At 38.9% G+C, this 23,892-nt stretch overlaps 1 protein-coding gene across 2 annotated transcripts in view; it reads left to right on the top strand.

Moving 5' to 3' along the window:
• Nucleotides 1–23,892, top strand: part of LOC129181063 (transcription factor SOX-6-like) — a 126,127-nt gene that overhangs the window by 53,315 nt on the left and 48,920 nt on the right. For both annotated transcript variants that reach the window (XM_054775722.1, XM_054775721.1), the window contains exons 4-6: nt 4,069–4,158; nt 16,625–16,797; nt 20,354–20,422. In XM_054775722.1, coding sequence (XP_054631697.1) covers nt 4,069–4,158; nt 16,625–16,797; nt 20,354–20,422 — 332 coding nt within the window. The remainder of the gene's footprint in view (nt 1–4,068; nt 4,159–16,624; nt 16,798–20,353; nt 20,423–23,892) is intronic.

Below are 23,892 nucleotides of genomic sequence, written 5' to 3'. Positions count from 1 at the left end.
TAATTAATCATGATTAATCACCATTCACAACTATGTGTGAAATATGCCCTTTTACTGTATTTTATGAAGCGAAAGATAAATGACACAACACAATTCTACATATTTGTATGTATCAACAGCTTCAACGATACCACACATATCTGAAAATGCATTTACCTAACACTAGTCTCTTTAATAGTAGCAGGACATTTGAATCACACTTGAACCATATTATTATGAGCCATGAGGGGTTGTGTTCAAAGACACCACCTGATTGTTTAAGTTGAAGTCCTTGAAGTTTTAAGTGTAGCTGTATTTTCTGGGATTTCCGAGCATACTTAAATGCAGCAAACTCTACTTCTGCAGTAAGAATTATGCAAGTTTTATTTTCTTTCCTTTGATTTACACCACACATACAAACACAATAAAGACATTGTTGAGATGTTTGGAGTGCCATTGAATGCACCTCACTGTGGTCTAGTGACAATGACGATGTGTTCCAAAGAGACATGTTTTGACTTGGTGATACATTGCACTACCATTGATGTGTTCAGGACAGAATGAAAGAGCCTCAGACTCTGTGTGGATAGTGAACAGACCAGTCTATTTATTCCGGTGCATGTAAACAGGCCGCCCCTCCCTACATGCGCTGTGCGTAAGGACCCATTTTGCGCAAGGGGGCGCATTCTCGGCAGATGCACAAAGGATGCGCATCACTGGTGTGAAGCAGGTGAGAAAAAGAGAGACGAATAATTTGACAGCGCTTGTTTTTGCAATGATTGACAAATGAATGACAGTGACAGTGACAAATGAATGATTCACCTCCTCACCTGTTGCTGTACCATTACATGTGGTGTAATGGTACAGCTGCTGCCATATCTTTTAAGGTGGATGGCGCCAAGTTGGCCAGGGTTGGCCCTGCATACTGTATCAATGTAGTCAGTGGTTTGCCTGCAATACCGCAAACAAACAGTACTTGGTGCTGCTGCTGTTCTCCAGCCAGCAAGAGAGTTGAATGAATGCATCATGAAGATTTCCCCGTTTTCTTTGTATAAAATAAGCCATCCTTCCGTCCCACTCATCACCCACCTCTCTCCTCCACTTGATGAAGAGGCGCTCAGACCGCCGGGAATTTTTATACAGGCCACTATCTAAACAGCACTTGATCCCGCCAGGGATGCAGAGACAGATAAAGATCCATCTAGGGTAAAAGATGGCCTCCTGTTTACCACCACGGGAGGTATAAATTGTGCATCAGAGTACACACACACAGATGTGCCTTCAAGTCACAAGTTGTGTTTTCCTGCTTAAGTGCAACATAAATTGTCGTCGCTGTTTGTTCCAAGCTAGCGTCCAGCGTCTTCACTCATATGTAAACCCGCATATCACAGAAACTTTTCAGCTTTGTCCTGACAAGAAATTATTGTGTTTCTTACGTCAGCCTTGTCTCGTCTTTAGCCAAATTTGGCCAAAATGGCGCCTGCCCTGAGTCTGTCCGCCACCGGCCATCACTGGCTTTTGTTTACTCCCATGTGACGAGCCTTACTAACAACAATCATAATCCCACTGTAAACATGCAAGGCTTTAATGGACTCAGCGAAGGAAGTCGGCGTCTCATGACCGCACAATACGCGGCCTGTAAACATTAAGCCATTCACAATAGGCCATGTGCTCCTGCCAGGGCCTATAGCGCCTTTTGTCGGGATAAAGGCGCCACAAATGAGCTATTGTCTGACTTCACTATTCCAAATCAGGCAAGGCCTCAGGGGCTTGTTCTCCACACTGTGCCCGATAATGTCACCCTTTTATTCTGTGTGTGTGTGTGTGTTTTTTGTTTTTTTTTTTTGTTTTGGAACATCCTCGTAGGCTGACGCTTGTTGGTGGGCTCTAGAGACTCTGGGGACAACAGTGCTAAAAAATCCCACTGCTAAACGTGTTGTGCAGACGCGGACAACATTACTTGAGTCAGACTTTACTTTATTGATCCCTTGGGTTTGTGCTGTCAGGGAAATTAAAGTTCCAATAGCAGCAACTATAGTATACAGTACCGTGACAAGAGAGAATTCAATACACTCAAAAATGGAGGGGAACATATTTAATACAAGAATACTACAATAAGTACAGGGTGTCCCTAAAATATAGACATACAGTATAGGCCAAAGGTTTGGACACACATAATACAACTCCATGGTCCCAACCCCATTAGCAAGGCAGGAAATTCCCCTAAATAACCCTGACAAGGCACACCTATGAAGTGAAAAACGTTTCAGGTGACTACCTCATGAAGCTCACTGAGAGAACACCAAGGGTTTGCAGCGCTATCAAAAAAAATTATAAGACATAAAATACATATGTCTAAAATATAACACATATTTAGAGTTATTTTACACTTTTTTAAAGTACATAATTCCCTATGTGTTCATTCACAGTTTTGAGAATCTACAATGTAAATAGTCATGAAAGTAAAGGAAACACATGGAATGAGAAGGTGTGTCCAAACTTTTGGCCTGTACTGTATAATATACATTCATTATTTTAAAAAAGTTAATAATCAATAAATTAAAAACAAAATAATAAAAACATTTAAATCAAATAAAAAATACAAATTAATATTGAATATTTAATACATATTATATAAATATATTTAAAATTGAAATTATGTATTCATTTATATTATATTATTTCTTTAAAATCATATATTATTGTATGTTAAATATAGAATATTCCATCCACGCATTTTCTATACCGCTTCTCCTCATTAGGGTCACGGGGGTATGCTGGAGCCTATCCCAGCTGACTTCGGGCGACAGGCGGGGTACACCCTGGACTGGTTGCCAGCCAATGGCAGGGCACATATAGACAGACAACCATTCACACTCACATTCATACCTATGGACAATTTAGAGTCACCAATGAACCTAACATGCATGTTTTTGGAATGTGGGAGGAAACCGGAGTACCCGGAGAAAACCCACATGCAAACTCCACACAGAAATGCCCAACGGAGAATCGAACCCAGATCTTCCCGATCTCCTGACTGTGACTGTGTGGCCAACATTCAAACCACTAGACAACCATTAGTATAAAAAATATGATTCTTATAATTAATATATATAACTATAAATCACATTTATTAGTATATATGGTATATATAAGAAACATAACATTACATTACAAATATCATATAATTTTAAACATGCTAAATTATACATTTCTATTAATATTTATGTTACATATAATATTTATTTTGTATGTATACACACAGACACACACATACACAGTGCCTTCACATTACAGCCAGGCCAATTCCTTCATGCGTTTAAATCAAAAGATAAAAGTGAGACCAGAGAGCATTTTAGCATTTGTTTCAAGGTATTTACATCTGGATCGGTTGCACTACCTAGAAGACAGCGGTTTTTGTGTGAACCCAGCAATTTTTCATGTGAGCAAAAGTATCGGAACATGTGACTGACAGGTGAGTTTGGTGGCCCAGGTGTGTCCTATTACCTTGCTTATTCAATTAATAAATAGCACCGAATGTCTACGCTCAGTTTCAGATTGGGTAGGCTAGGTTTTGCCTGTGTAGACTGGTGGTGGTGGGCTGGTGAATTTTTGAGGCTCATCTCTCATTGGTGGCAGGTTGCCCTTTGAACAAACGAGACGATATGAGTGATATGAGCCATGAGACAGGAACAATGGCGGCATTCTCACACTGGGTCACACACACACACGCACACAGTGTCTGAATTTGCGCACTTGCACTTGAGTGTACAAATGCGTTCACACTGAGAAGCAGTGTAAAATGCAGTGCACTGTCAGTACCCGGATGTCACACTCAAAATGCTCAAAACAGTGAGTGCACAGTGCTGGACACTTACCACCCTCAATAGTCACCATCTTGGCTACGTAGCGGGAGAAGATCGTAATTTCTAGTAATTGCACAATGATAGTAATGGATTTGGAACAGCACTACACTGTCGAAATTCACGCACTCAGGAACTACACAGTGCATACTTACTGAAGTGTGCTGTTGGAAGCATTCCATCTGAGACACAACCTCATTTGTGTCTCTTGATCTCTTGTTTGCAGAACCGTCCTGCATGGAGAGACTCCTCTCCAAGGAATGGAAGGAACGCGTTGATCGTCTGAATGCCACTGAGCTGTTGGGCGAGGTCAAAGGTAAGCGGCGTCTTGGATTTGTTACATTGTTTATGCCTAAATAACTAGTCTGTCAAACAACCCATAAGGACAATTGATCACTTTAGGGATGTTAACCCCTTGCCACAGGGCCGTCTACTCTTTTCATGACAAAGCCGGGGTTGTGCGCTGCCCCTTGATTGCGTTATTGGAAAGCTTGGATTGACACAGAGTGTTCTCTCGCTTATTGCGGGGGATAGGTTCCTAAAATAGTCCGCGATAAGTGAAATCTGCTAAGTAGCGAACTTTATTTATTTAGAGATATTATATATGTTGTAAGGCTGCAAAACCCTCACCAAAAAATTTATACGCTTTTCTCAGACGGGCATTAACATTTTATCACATTTCTGTCGTTTAAACACTTTCAAAGTTCAAATTTCGTTTGAATTTTAATGATCAACCTACTAGATGGGACGCAAGAAATTATTAAGTGACTCACGCGTATTGCACTCCTCTGACCGTGCATCTTCGTCTTCAAAGATTCTTCAAAGATTTGTTGAAGACAGACAACAACCATTCACACCTATGGACATTTTTTAAAGTCTTCAATTAACCAAATATGCATATTCTTGGACTGTGGGGGGAAGCCAGAGTAGCCAGAGAATACCCACAGGGACAAGATCTCCAAACGGAAATGTTCCAACAGAGATTTGTTCCAACCCAGGGCACCTGATAGTGGGGCCAACATGCGCAGCACTCGTGTGTGATTGTGTCTAATATTCGCTTGATTTAACAAAACCTATTGTCATATATATGATGATATATATATGACCAGTCTTACACATTTAGCTTGTATTTAATGGAAAAATCACAAAATTCATACAATTTTATGACTAGATTTACTATAATATATTTATATTTATAATATATTTATATTTTGTACGTTCAAGGAAATTTGCAGTGCAGCCTTCATATTGTTCTGAAATCAGCAAATCTATAGATGTATTTTGTATGTGCGAGTCCGTTCTTAAATTGAAAAAGTTTGGTAACCATTTTCACTCTTAATATGAGATAAATATTCTTAAGCTGTTCCTGAAGAAAAATCAAATTCAGTTTTTAGCTTGTTATTTCTGGCAAACAATATTTTTTATAAGAACTGTCTAAATATACTTTCTTAGATACGATTATTTTTGTCTAGATATACTTTCTTAAATACGATTATTTTTCCCATGTGAAATTTGCTAAATTTTGCGAAACTTGGGCATTTTTACTTTCTTGAAATTGAGTTTTTGCAGTGCTCTACGTATGTCCGTAAATGTCCTCAGCATCCGACGAGCCGCTCACTCCCTCCCGCATAAAAAACACACCTATTTAAAAATAGGCAGGTGGTATGTAAACGGAGAGCAGCATAGATTTGGGTGTGTAAATGAAACGTTAATAAAAGAGCAAACATGTTGTAATTCTTTGCCTTTATGTGCATATTTTCAGCATGTTTGTGCTCCCAGAGTCATTGGCCTAAATGTCACTGCGTTAGATCTATGACTTTGAAGTGTATATAATGGAAATGTGATGCTGATGAAGAGGTGTCTGCATTGTTTTTTTAGAGATGATAAATGCAGCACCAGAGTGGAAAAGTGCACCGTCACATTCAGCTTTTAAGACAAGAGCAAGTGGTCGCTTTTAAATTCGCCACTCAAGAATGCTTAAACTTAACTCAACTTATTTTGCAGCAGTTACGATTTCAAGTGTGACATTCTTCTCGTGTTGATGAATTCATTTCCTCATAAGTTGCACATGCTTGTCAGCTCATTTTAAGTAGCATACGGTAAAACTCCCAATTGCCCATATAGGGACGTGGAACTGCTGGATTGTAGACTATAGAGGAGGCCATTTTTGCCCCGCAGCTTGTTTTTTATTGGCCTCAGCATATTTTAAAATAAAATGAATTTATTATTGGCCGCACGGTGGTCTAGTGGTTAGCATGTTGGCCAACACAGTAACAGTCTGGAGATCGGGAAGTGCGTGTGTGAGTTTCCTCTGATGTTTCCTCCCACATCCAAAAACATGCATGTTAGGTTAATTGGAGACTCTAAATTGTCCATAGGTATGAATGTGAGTGTGAATGTTTGTCTATATGTGCCCTGCAATTGGCTGGCGACCAGTCCATGGTGTACCCCGCCTGTCGCCCGAAGTCAGCTGGCCCCCTGTGACCCTCAAAAAGGAGAAGCGGTATAGAAAATGGATGGATGGAATTCATTATTTAATGTGGTATTATTAGATATTACACTCATTTATTTTTTCACCTGCAACACAAAGCTAAGATGTTTTGTTCCAAAAGCATAGCATTTACTGACCTTAATGGATTGTTTTTAGCATGTTCAATGTACAAAATGTATCAAAATGTATCAAAGTGACCCCTCTGATACTTTTTATGTATACGTTTTTTCCCAAATATTTCAACTTTCTTTTTAAATAATCTTCATGAACATTCTTTTCATAATATATTGGCTATATTCCCATAATATTCTAACTTTTTCCTCAACATAAATTTTCCAAAAATGACAACTTTACATTGTTGTGTTTGTTTCTCATATTAAAACTTTAAGACAACATGTCCTTCTTTAATAGATCGTGAACTTTATGCAACTAAAATGACATTATTTTTCCTGATAATATTACAACATGATTCTTATAAAATCACAACTTTTTTCCCTCGGTATAATGCAGCTTTTTTCCTAATATTTTGACCTTATTCTGGTAAAATTACAGTTATTTTTTTTTTCATTTTTGTTCAATAAAATTGCCAACTATTTCAGCTTTCTTTTTGTAAATATTCTTTTCGGAATTATGACTTTATTCCCGTAATATTTTTACTTTATTTTTGTAACAACTTTTTCCAAAACTACAACTTTATTCACTGTTTAGTTGGGGTTTTTTTTAAACAACTTTAAACAATATCTTTTTTTTAATATTTCAACTTTATGCTAATAAAATAACATTATTTTTACATGATGTCATTATTGCATTATTCTTGTAAAAGAAAAAGACTTTTTCACATTAGATTACAACTTTTTCAAATTTTAATAATATTTTATATTATATTTTATATATATATATATATATATATATATATATATATATATATATATATATATTTAATATTTTGTAAAATTACTGCTGATTCTTTCATATTGTTGTTTTAAAAAAAAAAGTGTCTTACTTTCCTTGTTATATTTTTAGAATGTGCCACGAGACAGTAAAAATATCAGCAAAGCATCACGGGGCTGCGCTTTGGACACCCCTCCCCTAAAAATTTATAACGCACCAAAAAAGATTGTTGCTAAGGTACAAATTTAAGAACAAATTGTTGCTGTGTCTTCACGTTTCTTTGCGTTAGGGTCGGTTAAGGTAAAGTAAGGTAAGGTTTTATAATAATGACATGAAAAATACAATATGTACTGTATGTGTGCATAGAGGGAGTGTCAGCAAAGTGTTCGAATATGATGATCAAGTATGCAATACAAACTCAGAAAGTTCACTTTTGGTAAATTTAAATTTTGTCTTAATACAGCATATTATGCATCATTTTGCTTTTGATCGAGCCTCCATCCATCATCCATCTTATGTTAGATACCTTAAAGAGTTGTGTGTGTGTGTTGTGTCTCTTTCCTCTCAGCGTGAACAGAATTGTTCAGCCATGCTTAATTTCTCTTCAGACGAATCTGATGGCCGCCTTTTTGTGGACAGATGATTTGTCCGCTGAGTTAGTGACGGTTGTTTGCCACAGATGCGATTGCAATGCAATTACAACATGCTTCACAAGGAACAACCATCTGCAGCCTCGACGCTAAACTGCTGAATGTGTGGGAAAGTGTTTCTGGTCGGTACACTGAGGGAAAGATACTCCTAGAGCAGGGGTCGGCAACCTTTACCATCAAAAGAGCCATTTTGCATCCTCTTCCACTTGAAGGGGTGCATATGTACTGTAGGTCTACTTTGAAATCATTTAAACACTGAACTATGTAGGCCTTTTTGACTTCTTTCTGTATTTGTGTCAAATGTAGACAGCTTTAACATAATAAAGCCCATCAGAGTTCACATATCTGCATATCACTGCTCCCTGCTCAATATTGTTTACATCACTTGACTCATCACAAGCAATTCAATATGCTTGCGCTGAGTTAATGTCATCAATTTGCCTACTGGTGATGTTTGTGTCTATTCCATTGGTCCTGTCCTTGACTGTCTTTGCAGATAGAGACATTCTTTCATTCATCTGAATCATTTCCTGTTTATTTTTCAATTTGGGGAACACGTGCTCTGATGTTTTTATGAGAGATTCTTTCATGTATTCTCCATCTCCATCCAACGGCTTCCTCCTCACTACGATCTCATGTGGATCCACGATAGCAGCTGTAGTCGGGTTTGGAGCGTTGATCCACTTCTTGAAAGTATGCTCTGCTCAACCTCTGAAGTAGTTCCACAATTGCTCTCTTACATCTGCAGTGGGGAGCTTTTCAGAAAAAATCTGAGTGCTTGATTTGAAAATGTCTTTAAACTTTAAAATTTTTGTTGGGTGCTAATTACTCGCCACATCTGAAGCACATGAGTGAGCCAGCGTATTTGGCAGTAAAGGCAAAAGAATATGTCCATTCAGAATTAAACTGTCTATTTTCTTCTGAGATTTTTCTTTTTAGGGACATTCACTTCGGTGTTCTATACAGTCATGGAAAAAATGATTAGACCACCCTTCTTCAGTTCCTTGGTCATTTTCATGCCTGATACAAGTACAGGTACCTTTGTTTGGCAAAGTATAACATTGACAACAAAAATAACTCATAACATTTTTTGGCAGTACAATGCTATAGCTATTCATGTAAGAACCGAAGTGATTTTGGTTATGATCAAGAAAACCATGGAAGTTGCTAGATATCAGCTCTTAAATTCAACTCTTATGAGCTATATTTGTTATCATCATTATACAACTGTACCTTTAGTTGTACCAGGCATTACAATGGATCAATAAACTGAAGAAACAAGGATGGTCTAATCCAATCTAATACGCTAATTTGCTTTGTCACCTGTAACACAAAGCTACGATAGTTTTTTCATATATCTTAGCATATATTGACCTACACTGGATTTATTTTAGCATCCTTAACGTACAGACTGGATCAGTGTGGCCAGTGGAAAAACACCCCTGATGTAGGTCAAAATATGCTGGGCAATTAAGTTCATTTAAAGAAAACAGCCTCTTATATGCCAGCTTTGTGTTATACATGACAAAGCATATACGGTACTATACTTGATGATCTGTAATTGTTTAGAATGTGCCGCGGGCCAATAAAAAAATTTGCGGCGGGCTGCAAATGGACCACAAGCCGTATATACAGTATATAGTGTGTTGTGGATATTAGCCCTGGAATATTCTTTCTCTTTTTCTTAATTAATACTGAGAATTAGACTCTTCCATAATTAATAAAACAGATTTTACCAAGCCATGGACACAACTCACTAGAACAGGCAAATTAAGAAATAACTATAGCAACTATAGTAAGTATAGAATTACATATATCTTTGTTGCCCTTGGTGGAAAAACTTTGACACGCCTGCTATAGAGCATTTTAGCCAATCAGAAAGTAATTTCCGGAAAAGGCCCTGTAACAACCAAGGTGAGTGGTGGTGTCACAGAGTAAATATAAAATAGTTATTTACAGTAGACGAAGGGGAACATGGAAACATGGAAGGTGATGACGAGTTCCACAAGCGTTGCAGGAATGCACTGCTCTGTGTGTGGTATGCACAACCTGTAATCCTCAATGAGGAATTTTGGAGAGGCAATCAAAGTTGTTGCAATCACACATTAAGATTTACTACGCTGGCTGGAATGTCGAGAAACAGGACTTGGGTCTTGTTTTAAAACTTTTTGTGCTAGTTTTGGACCTCAGATGCAGAAGCAGATAGTACAACAAGAATCTTTGAATGAATGCTCACAGAATGCGGGTTGTTCACAAGTACAAACAAAAGAATAGTCCATCTTAAAAATGAGTATTAACAAAAGGCACTGTGAAAAATATCAATAAAAAATTAACATATACAGTGTAGGAAAAATCAAGTAGTGACGAAACAACGAGGCATGCAGCAAAACATTTGCACAATTCTATTTTATGTAATGTATTGTGCCTCTTAAAGGAAAACTGCACTTTTTTGGAATGTTGCCCAACATCCACAATCCTTATGTGAAACATGGACACATATTTCCTTCCCTTTTCTGTGCGTTCTAAAGAGAGAAAACGAGTTAGCATGACAGCGCTAACAATGGACGTCATGGGACCCACCTATTTCGATGATAAAGCTTTTAAAAAAACGGCAACAATGTTCCATTTACATAACTGACCTGTATATTAACCAGGCTACCGTGATATTGTTATTGTAGCAGCTAACATGAAGAACTATATTAGTGTGGCAGAGTAACGCAACGCCTCGCGAGTCTCAGCATCACTCACAACGCCTCAAGCCACTGCAGCACCTACTGCAGCTGCTACTGTGTTGTTTGTGAGTTTTGAAAAGTTAACGCTAGGTTATAAATCATGCCTCGCACGTGTATTGTAGAAGGTTGTGGCAATAAGCCGAAAAAGTTGGTCAACTCTGAGATTCCACACGCTACCAAATAAATAACGGGACACAATGAAGGGGGATACTACTGGCTCTCAACTTCGCTACGCAGACTCAGAAAGATGCTCGTTTGCTGTCAGCATTTTTTACTCAAGGACTGGAGCACAAATCTTGTGCTGAAAGACACAGTCATCCCAATGAGAGTGAATTTTGTAAGTGACTGTTTTCATTATACTGCTATCCTTGAAACATTTAGCACTAGTGCTAAGGGAGGTAAGGGAGCATCTTACCTAATAACATGGAGCTCATCATCCATATATTCAGGCTTAAAAGATAAGCTTCTGGTTTCTCATTTGTCCAAAAGTAGGCGGCGGTGGCTCTCACAAAGTCTGCCAAGATTAGTAAGAGCAAACAGACACGCTGTTCCTATGCTGCTCTTTTGACGGAAGTAGTGTTAGCTCCTATCGGCTATGTGAAATCAATGCGCCTCGGAAAGAAGTTCTGGTAACGTTTAAAATGATCAAAATAAGGCAAAATACTGTAAGTATTACATGTTATCATGAATGTACCTGTTAATGCATGATCACAGCATGCATATAAAAGCATAAAACGTTAGAGTTTTTTTTTAAGAGGGCTTTACTGTCGAAACAGGTGGCTCCCATGACATCCATTGTTAGCTGGCTCATGCTAACTCGTTTTCTCTCTTTAGAACAGAAAAGGGAAAGAAATATGTGTTCATGTTTCGCACAATTCCAAAAAAGTGCAGTTTTCCTTTCATATCTTTTTGGGGACAACACATGGAAATAAAAGAGATCAAATAAAAGGATACAATAAACATTGAATTGAAACCAAAAGCACGTAGTGACCGGTAGCATGGAAAAGGTAGCTGCGGCAATAAAAACAGGAAAGAAGCTGCAACGGAGTGCAAGGAATACTGACGACTGCTAGGGAGTGATTCGGCGCCTTCGTGTTGCTGCTGGTGTGCCTCGTTGCTCCATCCATCACTGGAAACAAGGACATTTGAGGAGGGCATAACATTTGAGAGAACCCCAAAGGGAAGAACGACAGGAAACAGAGCCAAAAAGTCATGTTTCCACCAAGCGGAATCAGTGTCTCACTGCTGCCCCTTGTGGCGCAAAACTGCTTAGGGAGAGGCAGCAATGGCGGTGAAGAAAGCTGATGTGGCAAACCAGAGAGCGGTGGTGAAGAGAGGCCAAAAAGAGGCTCCAAGGGGAGCATGAGAGCCTCATTGGGGAGGGGAAAAAAATGAAAGCATGAAACAAAGAGACAAGAAGAGGAGAATGTTGCCTTTGATACAGGGGTGCTAAGGGGTAATTTCACTTTGTGTGCGTGTGTGTGTGTTGGTGTGTGTGTGTGTGAGAGTGTGTGTGTGTGTGTGTGTGTGTGTGTTAGGGGTGCATTCTGGGTTCCACAAAAGGGTCTTGACAGGACTACAATGGAAACAGTGTTAGTATGCAGGTAACGTGGGGGCCACCCTGCAGTCTTCCCTCATGGCCTCAGGGCAAGACCTTGTAGACAAACATACACATGCATGCATGCACACACAACAACCTCCAACACACACACAGCAGCAACACAACATCTTGTAGGCTTGTTTGTGTGGATGCAGTCTCACATCACCATCAAACGCAACACTGCTACAACAAACTTTGTTTTATATAGTTTCCGTGTGTTCGTTTCAATGTATATTCACACTAGAACCTCCAAAGATGAACACAATCCGTATATACAACATAAGGTGGTGAGAAATACCTCAACATTCAATAAAGCAAAATTTGTCCTTGAACAAAAATCACTCCTTACCCTATACTGCTCTCTGGTATCACCATATCTAAAGTATTGTGTGGAGATATGGGGTAAGAACTGTAAAAGCAATCTTCACTCGCTAAATGTACTGCAAAAAAGATCAGTTAGAATAATCCATAATGCCGCGTATAGAGAACATACAAATCTTTTATTTGTAAAATCACAAATATAAAAATTCGCTGACTTAGTAAATGTTCAAACAGCTGAAATTATAAAGGTGTTATTATTTATGATTGTGGAAAAACCTCAACAATTATATTAATACATTATTACATAACCTTATCACTATTCTATGTATTAAAGAGCCCGCATATGAAACACAAGAAGTGAATAAATGTATTGCAATTGATGTGAAACGGATGGGGGGGTAGGATTAAATAAGCTTTGCTTCTTCCTCCGCCTTTTGGACATGTGGAACTGCGAATTGTACCATGTGATGTATTCCAATGTAACTTGTATGCATGTTCAAATAAAATTAAACCATTACCATTACCAATTATAGCCACGTTTCCACCGAGCGGTACAGTTCAGTTCCACCACGGTACGGTTCGGATCAGTAACCCCCCGATCTGGCTTGCGTTTGAAAAAATCTTACTGTATTAATCTTTTTTTTTTTGTTAAATGTTGACAATGGAAATGCAAAAAACAAATATCAGATTGTATAGTAAGTCTATTTACATTGGTAAAAATGTGTCATTGATATTCATGGCTCTCATATGGCTGTCATCTCAATTTACCTTTTTGCATTCACTGGGTACGCTATTTTTTTATATATCTGGATAGCTCATTGGCGATGACATTGGCAAACGGCCGCCATATTGCTACTCGCAAGAAACACTTCTCGGGCAAGCTTTTGCATTCGTGGTGAACTTCTTTAATTAATTCGGATTGGACACAAATTTCGACTTAAAATGCCTGCATGTGCAGCTATTAACTGCACAAATCGCCAGTTCAAAGGCTGTGGACGAACATTTCACCTGTAAGTATGTTTGAAATGTAGATTTATGATTGATAATTTAAGGGTTTTGCACTGTCGATCTCAGATATTTTCGATCGTGTAAAATTCCTCTGATTAAATGTATGTCCAGAATTGATACGTTTATATTGCTCTTTAATAGCTAAGAGGAAATTTCCGTACTTGTTTGTTATATCGTGATATATGTATTTCTTTAAGGGACGAAGGTTGCGTTACTTGAAGGAATGGGAGAATCTCAGTGTTTCCATGATGCTTAGCAGGCATCGTGTACCGTGCAGTTAGCAAGCCAGTTTGCATACAATTGACCCAGCATGACCCTTCATTTGGATAAACAACCATTTTTTTTTGGTGCTGAATGACTGACGTAAAAGGATTCATTCATATGATATGTTCCGGAAAATAATATTACTGAACATGCATACCGGTATGTTTGAGATTGCAAACAACGTGTTGTCTTACCCAAAGCATATGGTTTTGTTTCAGTGTTGTTGTTTTCTGTGTGTGTGTGTATGTGTTTATGGTTATTACACATTATGGTTATCACATATTATTCCTGTGGTTTTTGTTCAAATATATTTCTATATCAGAAAAGAGGTTATTTCTATTTCATAACACAAACAAAAAAAAATCTGAAAATAAAAATCAGCAAAATGTTAAATGATTTAAAAACTTGTCCAAAGTCTCTCTCTTTTATGATTCATATTTTGGAAAGACGAGAGCATAGTGAATTGTATGAAAGAAAAAAAGTAAAGGATCATGACCATGGATTTTAGTGGAAAAAAGGGATGGGACATGCAGTTCAAATTAAAATCTCTTTCTAGAGGAGTAAAACTATGCATTGCTATAGGGGAGTGCTGAGCCAGGGTGCACAGTAGAATTTAGTCCCAAAGGCAATGAGAATTGGAAGGGGAAAAAGTACATTTAATATAGCCAAAAGATAGAGAATAACGTAACAAATTGTTTTTAAGGGACAAAGGTTGCGTTACTTGAAGGAATGGGAGAACATCACCACTTTTTAATTTAAAATATAGATGTTCTGTGAGCCTCTTCATCTGCTTTGTACACTATGTACGCTGTGCCAATGTCGTCGCGATGTGAGTAGTAAGATGGCGTCTCTTTGGCTTCAGCGGCTTGCACTCCGGCGTGCGACGTATGAGCTATCCAGATATATAATACAGATCAGTGCTGGAAGGATGTAACTTTGCGGCGATGGTGACTCACTGTTGCTTCCTCAGGATAGGTGTGGTACTGCAAGTCAAGGCAGCCTAACTGGAACTTTTCTTCCCACATGAGGAGTGGTTTTGTTCTTACGCTGATAGCTTTACATATTCTTCTTCACAGATGTTTGAGCGCTTTGACTTTCATTACATGAAAAAAGTTTTATTTCATTAATAATAAAATAAATACTCAAACATAAACAATAAATTAAATCATGAATAATTGAAACCTTATTATACAATTATAAATAATATTCATAAACGACCAATGTTTTAATAATAGAAACATATGTGAAAATTCATACATAAAATTAAAAAGAAGGACATATTTATATAGCTATTTTTATTATATATATTAAACTAACAATTTTATATGCAGTGTCTTTGAGTCCAGATTTTATACTACTTTCTGTATTTTGCAGTTCATTGCATCATGCTGAGTGCTGAATAATTAGGCCATTTAGCCACATAAGACGATCAAAATATTAGACACAGGCCTCAGTGTGATGCAGTGCAGAAACTACAAGCGCATAATAAATATTGTCAAACATTTTTATTCGAATGTTTGACATTTTGCCGGTGTAGCTAATGCAGTGTCTGGTGTACGTGGGTCTCTGTATTGTTCTTACTTGGAACACTTTTTGTACTTGAGTCTTGGCAGGAAGCACATGTGTGGGAGGTGAAACGTTGATGTAGCTCACTTGTATGTTATTAGTGTTAGCAATAAGGCCAGCCTGTCATTTGGGTCGTAATCACCGTCTGCTGCGTTAGCTTCCATTAAAGGAGGCCTAACAGGATAGCTCACACATATCCCTTCACGCCCCCCGCAGGCCCCAACAGCCACCCCGCGCCTCCTCCACGCTCCCCAAACCTCCCAAGAATGTGAATCGTAAAGCTGACAAAAGCTGTGATTTCATTGTTGTTGCAGACATAACATGACAAACACTTGGCCTGTGCAGGCAGGACAGGCGCTAATAAGCGCCGAGATTTGACGACACAAGAGATGAATAGTGGCAGCCGCTTTCACAACGACTTTGAATTGCTGTGGCACTGGCTGAAGGAGGACTTCTCAATTGTAGACATAACGTTGGGAGATACTCGTCAAGGACAACACAGGGAACACAAAGCCTCGCCATTATTAGATTTTTTGTGTTAAAAGACGGCTCCACAGTGCTTGTTTCTGATTGTTAAAAATTAGTCATTTTATGTGTTTTTGTCCAAGGCTGAAGAGAAGGATGTGGACTACTTGAACTAAGTGGCAACCGACTAACACTTTCACGGAATTGCAATATTTTGCATCTCAAACATTCGATACAAACGCAAGGAAGTTATCCTCAAAAGTGAGTTTTGTTCAACAAATTGATAACACGTGATAACCACTCCAAAGTGTTTCCTATATGTCACTGAAGGACTTTATGAGTTCAATTCCAGCACAGAGCTGTATGGAGACAGTGTCAGGACATATAAAGGATTTTTATGGGTTAAAATGTTGTTCGTCTTTATGAAATTCCGACAGATAGTCGCATTGCTGCCCTCTCTGGTGAGCCTCTCTACTGCTTTTCTTCCCCAACAGTGTGTGTCTGAGGAGCCAGTGAGAAACGGACTTTCAATATAATAAAAATAAAAATAAAAAACGCATTAATACGCAATAAAATAATTTCCTAACAGAAATCTACTAACGGAAAAAAGCCCTAATTTTAATATTCTCAAGTGTCACAAGTGTAAAAAGAGGTGAAGCAGTGTTAATATTAATGAAATGTTAACTTTGGTAACAAGTGACGATGCATATGGTGATGCTAGAGTCTCTATATAGCGACAAAAAGCCAAAAGAAACGCCAAACGTGTGTGAATGCATAGTTTTCTGTGTTTGCAGGCACAGCGGAGTCCCTGGAGGAGAAGGAGCGACAACTTTCCACCATGATCGGCCAGCTGATCAGCTTGAGGGAGCAACTCCTCTCCGCCCACGACGAGCAGAAGAAGATGGCCGCCTCGCAGCTAGAGAAGCAAAGGCAGCAGATGGAGCTCGCCAGGCAGCAGCAAGACCAGGTTAGTCCTGTATGCTGGTCACATGACCTGACACCAATCCGCTGTGTGGACAAAATCAAAGGGTGCGGCATGGCTAAGGTGCTAGAATGGTCGTCTCCCAAACTGAAGGTTGCGGGTTCGATCTACCATCCTCCCGTGATCGTGTCGAAGTGTCCTTGGGCAAGTGAACTCCCAGTTGCTTCTGATGCTGCGTCATCAGTAGGTAAATGTGCTAGCACTGTCAAAGTTTTGATAGTTTTAAGTGCCTTGGAGGTGGAAAAGCGCAATACAAGTGAAAGACCATTTACTATAATATTTTCTACTCTTATCTAGCAGAGCTGCTGTGCTAATTTCCTTGTGTGTCTCGGCTAAAAAAACAGTATAGAACCTAGGTTAATACTGTCATAGGTTTATTTTGAAGCTTATTTTGCACTGACCAGGAAGTCACAGTGGGCACGTTGTTAAATGTTCATTTATCCCTTTCATTCATCATTCATATGTACTTATTTGCATTTTTTTTTATTGTTTTCTGCATGTAAAACTGTAAAAATATGTTTTGAGTTAGCATTTTTGTCTTTTTGGAACAGATTAATTGGATTTTTATGATGTCTTATGGAAAAATTTATTCGGTTAGTGTCCATTTTGGTTAGAGTTGGAGCTTCTGGAATGAATTCATGACGCTAACCAAGGTTCCACTGTATTCTTCTTTTGTTTTTCTACTTAAATTCAAGTTAGCTAAGCGCTTAGCATGGCTTCTAGTCTCCTCCTGCTCTTTCTTGCCTGGTGTGTGTGTGACATGATTACTGTAGCTATTCCTCGCTGTCCAGTGATAATAACACTTGTAAGAAATGTAATTAATTTGCCGCCATGGAGGTGAGGATTAGTAACTTAGAGGAGAACTGTGCACACTGGAAGGACATACTTTAGCCACGCTAGCTTGATGCTACTTTAGAAAGACGACAGGTTGCAGCCGGTTGCAGCGTTCAACTTTGGTGGTGCGCGAATAAATAGGCAGCGAACAGTAAAACGACGCAACGACTGAGAAACTGCCGTTGACTAATCGCAGTAGCACTAGACTTAAGCGGGTTCCACTGTATAAACCCATACTGGATTGGTTTTAGCATCTTCAATGTACAAAATGTATCAAAGTGAACCCGCCCCTCGTACCGTCACTGGAAAAAGTTTGTACACCTCTGGTTTATATCCTGTGGAAAAAGTTGCCTTTGTCTTGTTTGGTCTTACTTTGCCATTAGGTGTGAAATGACGAGATGACAAGATGTCTTCTAAAAGGTGTTTACAGGTGTCAGATTCGCTAAATAATAATGAGAATGTGGCCACCTCATTTAGGTGAGGCCGAGACAAAAGGCAGACAGCTTCTTATATCAAGCAGTCATGTGGCTGTTGAGACTTGATAGGCTAACGCCCTGCAGACAAAATGTGCCTTTAATGTATTATGACATGTGTGCAAATAGTTTGCCGCCTTCCCATTCAGCAGCCTGTAATTATGGCGTACAATAAATATGCAAAACCACCCCTCCAGAAAGATAAATGCTTTTCTTGCTCGTAGGTGGACACAGTCAGGTGGTTCATCTTGGAGCCTCGATGAGGCCTTTCAGCATCCTTCCCCTGTGATGTTGTTCAAAACAAGCTGAGCATGATAGCGCCTCTTGGAGACTATGGAGGTGTCGACGGACAAGTGCTCAGGCTAGCTCACTAAACGTGTCAGAGGGAAAGTCCGTTTTTTTAACATCTTTTTTGCCTTTAAAACTTCCAGTGGCGATAGATGACAGTCACAATGGAAGTGGCCTCGGGTAAGCTAACGTCAGCTGGGCCAACAAACCTGCTCTGTTGCTTCATCAGTTGTTTAAATTGTTATTCATTAGGATTCATTAATTCCTTAACAACCAGAAGATACACCCTTTAAATCAACACTCTATTAACAACGTTCCCTGTAAGCTTCTGTTCTCAGCGCATAGCAAATCCTTGCAACCTCCAACCTGAACTGTAAATAAAACAAACACAACAATTCATTTTGTACCATTTTGCAATGCAACTCCGTGAGTGAGGCGACAACAAACGGTAATAACACAATAACGAACACTGTCCAGTCAATGATGAGATTCCGTTGGTACGTATTTACTTACGCTGCCAATCAGTTCATTTACGCGTTGCGTAGTACAGGTTTGCGTATAGCTATCGCTGCTCGTACCGTATTATGGCGAAACGAACGAGCAGTGCCGCATTCACTCAGCAAGCTAAAGTTAAAAAAAAAGGTCTTTTAAGGTGGGCTGGCTATCGGAGTATTTGGGAGCAGAAGAACAAGAGCTGAATGTGGGTGAGATTTTTTCTTTTTCGAATGAGGATGGGCTGCTTCGATCGATCCTGTTTTCTGAGTGAAAACTGGCTGGCTGAGTGAAAAGTGCTGTGAAGAGTTATGCGATTAATGCCGAAGGGACCAGAAGGTGGTTGTTTTTTCAAGAGATTTTTTGATTTTCGTTGTTTATGTAGACAAAAGTAAACACATATAGCAAAGGTGGCATCACTTTCAAGTAAATTTTCCAGAATGAAAAAGGGCCAGGACAGGCAGCTGCAAAACAGAAAGGAAATAAAAGTATACATAATGAACAAAATAAATGTATAAGAAAAGAAATGTAAAATGAAATGACAAACTAGGTGTTTCCTATAAGATTCAGATCATGAATTGGATGAGATAGTTCCATGGCTTGTTTTGTCTGAGGTGGAAAAGAAAGCTACTTTGTGAAATACGCCTTGCTGACCAAAATACCACAGAATGGAAGCTGGACTACCTCAAGTTCTCAGGTTTTGGAAAGGTGTGATACGACAAGTGTTCACATCTGATGGCGCTCACAGCGGGTGAGGCTCAGGTCGGTTGTGTGTATGCTCAGACACTTGAAGAATTAGCGGGTACATTGATTAGCAACAGAGCCAAATCTCACACAAATGAAAATTAGCACTCATTTGAACCCAAAATATAGTCCACAATTTGATGGCCTAAGCTGAGCACTAAAAAGATTATACAGTAGATCGCCACAAGTGGTGAACAATGCGTGAAATTGATATGCCCATAAAATGGCTGTTTTTGACACACGGCTCACTCCTCTGCTAGCTTGATTCTGATGTTCTCCTCTGATTTTGAATCACCATTTGCAATAAAAGTGACTGTTGTAATTAATAGATTAGATTGAGCTCTAGAACCCTCCCATCTCTCTGCCATTTCCATTGTTGAATGAACGTTATTATTATGTCTTACACACACACACGCATTTTAAATTGTAATCTGTAAAATGTTCACCACTAATGAATGATAATGATGATCGATAGAACACAGGACATAGGATAGCACAACCATTATGCTTGGGGCCGCCACTACGAAGTACACTGGTGTGTGACGTCTTCTTGGCTGGTTTCTCTTTCTGTTACAATAAATCTACCATACAAATTCTGGACTGTTCATATCTTTGTAAAGGGGTAAACTTACAAAAGCAGCAAGGGATCGAATACTTCTTTTCCCCACTTTAGATAGATGATGTACTTTATTATCTTTCTGTGTGTGCAGATTGCCAGACAGCAGCAGCAGCTCCTGCAGCAACAACACAAGATCAACATTCTCCAACAACAGATCCAGGTGAAGTGTCTCACACGCACACACATGCACACGCACACGCACGCGCACTCACACTCATCTTTTGTTGGCATTGAACATTGATGTCCTCACTGTGTCCTCTTGGCTGGGTGGTTAATTCCTCACCCTTTATCCTCATTTCCAACGTGTTTATTCTCCTGCGCTTGCTTTATTATTGATCCATGTCTTATTGGACAATGGTAATAACACGGAAGGTCGTGACCTCTCCTTTTATGCTTGGCCTTCCATTGAGAGGCGCGCCTCTTTTCGCACACACACACACATACACACACACACACACATACAGAGTGATCCTATAATTGTCCTGTTATGACAGAATCATTCACTGTGGCATTGATCACCAGCAGCGATCGATGGATGTCCCAGCATCCTCTGGGCTTCCTCCCACTCGTCTTCTCTATTTGTTCATCAACACATCTTCTCTCCTTTCCATCAAATCTTTTATTTCACATTTACACTTGCAGCAAGGCAATTTCCTCTTGCTATTTATTTCTACTATCATCCTCAGATGGAAATTTGCAGAAGAAATATTTCATGAAGAAACAACATGTTTTTATCCCCAGTGTCGTATATTTACTTTTCTGATTTGCACACTCACTGGACACTGCACACAGGTACACACTCCAATGAGATCCAAAGCATAGAATCAGCCTTTACAAAGTTGACAATGTGGACTTTTCATTGTCAGAGAAGTCTTCATGCAACAGTAGTTGAATCATTTGACAGGGAATGTGTTTTCTTATGTTATCTTTTCTTTATTGCGTGAATCATGCATATCATACACACATACCTGTATGTTATTCTGCACCAAAGTTCTTTTTTTTTTATTTTACCCTGTTTTTAACGCCCAACTACTTCCACATTTCTCAACCGAACTATTTAAACGATTCCGACATCAAAATGGTCGGCTCATTCGGGACATGTGGGCTTTCTGTCAACAGTAGGGGCAAGATTAAAACATGAAAAGATTTCTCATTCCGAAAAAAAAGGTCTTGTGGTAATAAATAAATAAATTAGTGACACGATAAATGAAAATGAACTCTGTCATTTTTCCAGCCTCCTCGCAAAGGAAATGCTGCTCTTTAATACAGTTGAAAAGACTGTACCGGCAACAGCACGACTTGCCGGTGAGAAACTCTAATCATGTCAGAAACGGCAATTCCACAACTTTAGAGACATATTACAGGAAATATTGCATTATTATGGTTATCATAACATTAGTGGTTTATTTGGTCTTAAAAAAATGTTGAGACGTCAATAAACATACATTTGTGGGACAATAAACATTTCAAAACGCACCTGCATTGTTTCGTAACTAAAAAGTTTCTTTGTCCAGTCATATTTTTTCATTGTGCTTTGTGTTCTCGTTCTCGTGGACCCAATCTCGTGCATGACTCGTCTCGTCTCATGAGTTGGTTGTCTTGTGTCACCCTTAATCAACACATTCCCAAAAATTCCCACATTTTCTGTAATTTCTTGTGACAAAATTCCCACTGAAAATGAAACAAATTTGACTAGATCCACATTTCTCACATACAAACCATTCCAACATAAAAACAAGCTCATTTAGGACATTCAAACTAACACTTTTCCACAACAAACTTGTTGCTCCAGTTCTTGTATTACATCTCATTCGGTTGTGTACCTAATGCTGTGGCCGTCGAGTGCATGCCGCTGTCTGAATGGAGGCTCTGAGATGTTGCAGAATGTCCACTGTAGTGTAATCTGGCCATCTTATCAATCAAAGCGTGGTACTGAGGCTGCATTAAAGCGCCTCGTAGGACAATCTCAACCCACTTGCCGACCCCGTCTCATCCTCGGCACCGTGGACCCCCCGTTGACCTGAAGCTTGGATCTCCATATGCTGCTTAGGTGTGATGTAGTTAACGAGCTCTTGTTTTTTAACTGCTTCGTTTTCTCTTTTATTACGAGGCCTTCAACCTTAATAAAGCCGCAATCGGACTTCATTAGGCCGCTGAGCCCCAGGGGAGAGCATGGCCATTAAATAAGGGCAAAAAAACAAGTAGGGTTCTTGAGCATGCTGTGAAGCCTGGCCACTGCAGGTTTGCTCTCCAGTTTGAAAGGAGCTGCAGAGGAAAAACAGCTCTTGTCAAAGCAGAGAGGATCTTTGCACACAGCTTGTAAACTGACACTGAAAGACGTCAAACCCTTATTTCACTTTTACCTCCTACATGCTACATGCTCCATGCTACATGCTTCAAGTGTACACACACACGAAAAAATAATCAACATTTTTAAGGAATGACAACATCTTCTAAAATTATGTTTAACGGACAAACAAAATAGAGTTGGAAGAGTTGTCTTTTTTGCTCCGTCAAGAGGAATTTTAACTTGCATGGACTTACTATTTTAACATGTCAATCACTTTTTTAAAGCTTGTTGCACTTAAAAATGAAGCTGATCCAATTAAATACCTACAATATTGACAATTATTTTTCAAGTAAGATGTACTTAAGATGTACTTAATAAAAAATAAATGGCACAGCTGTTGCCATTTATTTTGAAATCGAGATTAGTTTATAAATTAAGTTAATGAAATGTTAATAAAAATACATCCACAACAATGTAGCCCATTAACTTGACTTAATTGTCCCCAGCAAGTGTTGTGGCCGATATTATCAGACATCCCTAGATGCAGTACCAAACATTCTGACTAAAAATGACTACTTGGACACCTAACTGTAGAACTAGTGTAGAAACACTTACTGTGTATGTGTTCATTGTGGCTTGTTACTGACAGTTACTTCAAATTAACTCCATAAAAATGTCCTACGTTCACCAAGGTAGACAATAATGCAGCAGCTAGCTACTTCTCAGTGGACTTCAACCGTATTGTTCTGTTAAGGAAAGAGAAAAACATAAAACTAAAGTTGCCAAAGGAATGCTACACGAAAGGTTAACCTTAACATAACTGAAGAAGCATCCTTTATCTGTCTGACTGTGACTGCATTATTGCCTCTTGATGATACTGTAGTACATCCACCATCAGTTTGGCAGTACAATGATCATCACAGCACAAATGACAGCACAAATGTTATTTTATGTTTGTACTAGCTGTGACTAGCTGGACATACTGTACGGAATGCTAAACCCTAAAGATTATTAGCATTAGCTTTCTCATCTAGTACAGAATGTAGTCAGAGTCTCATAGAACTACTTACCCTCTGGTGTATTTGAACGTGTAACATAAAATCATCACAAGATGCTAACTGCATGTACCTTGAAAAATGTATTGCTAAATAAAAGATACCCACTTGAAAATATCCCTTTGCTTTCAGCTTCAAACTTCTACAGTCATGTTCAGTGGGTGGGGGCAGGAGGCCTCAGAAATTCAGTCAAGGTGGAAAATGACGTTAGCAAAAATCATTTTATCAAGGATCATCAATGTGATTTTTTTGTTAACTAATAAATGCAGAAAATGTATTTAAATT

This window comes from Dunckerocampus dactyliophorus, chromosome 5, assembly GCF_027744805.1.
Source record: "Dunckerocampus dactyliophorus isolate RoL2022-P2 chromosome 5, RoL_Ddac_1.1, whole genome shotgun sequence".
Lineage (NCBI taxonomy): Eukaryota > Metazoa > Chordata > Actinopteri > Syngnathiformes > Syngnathidae > Dunckerocampus > Dunckerocampus dactyliophorus.
Note: the sequence above shows the minus strand (reverse complement) of the source record. Positions and strands in the feature narration are given on the sequence as shown.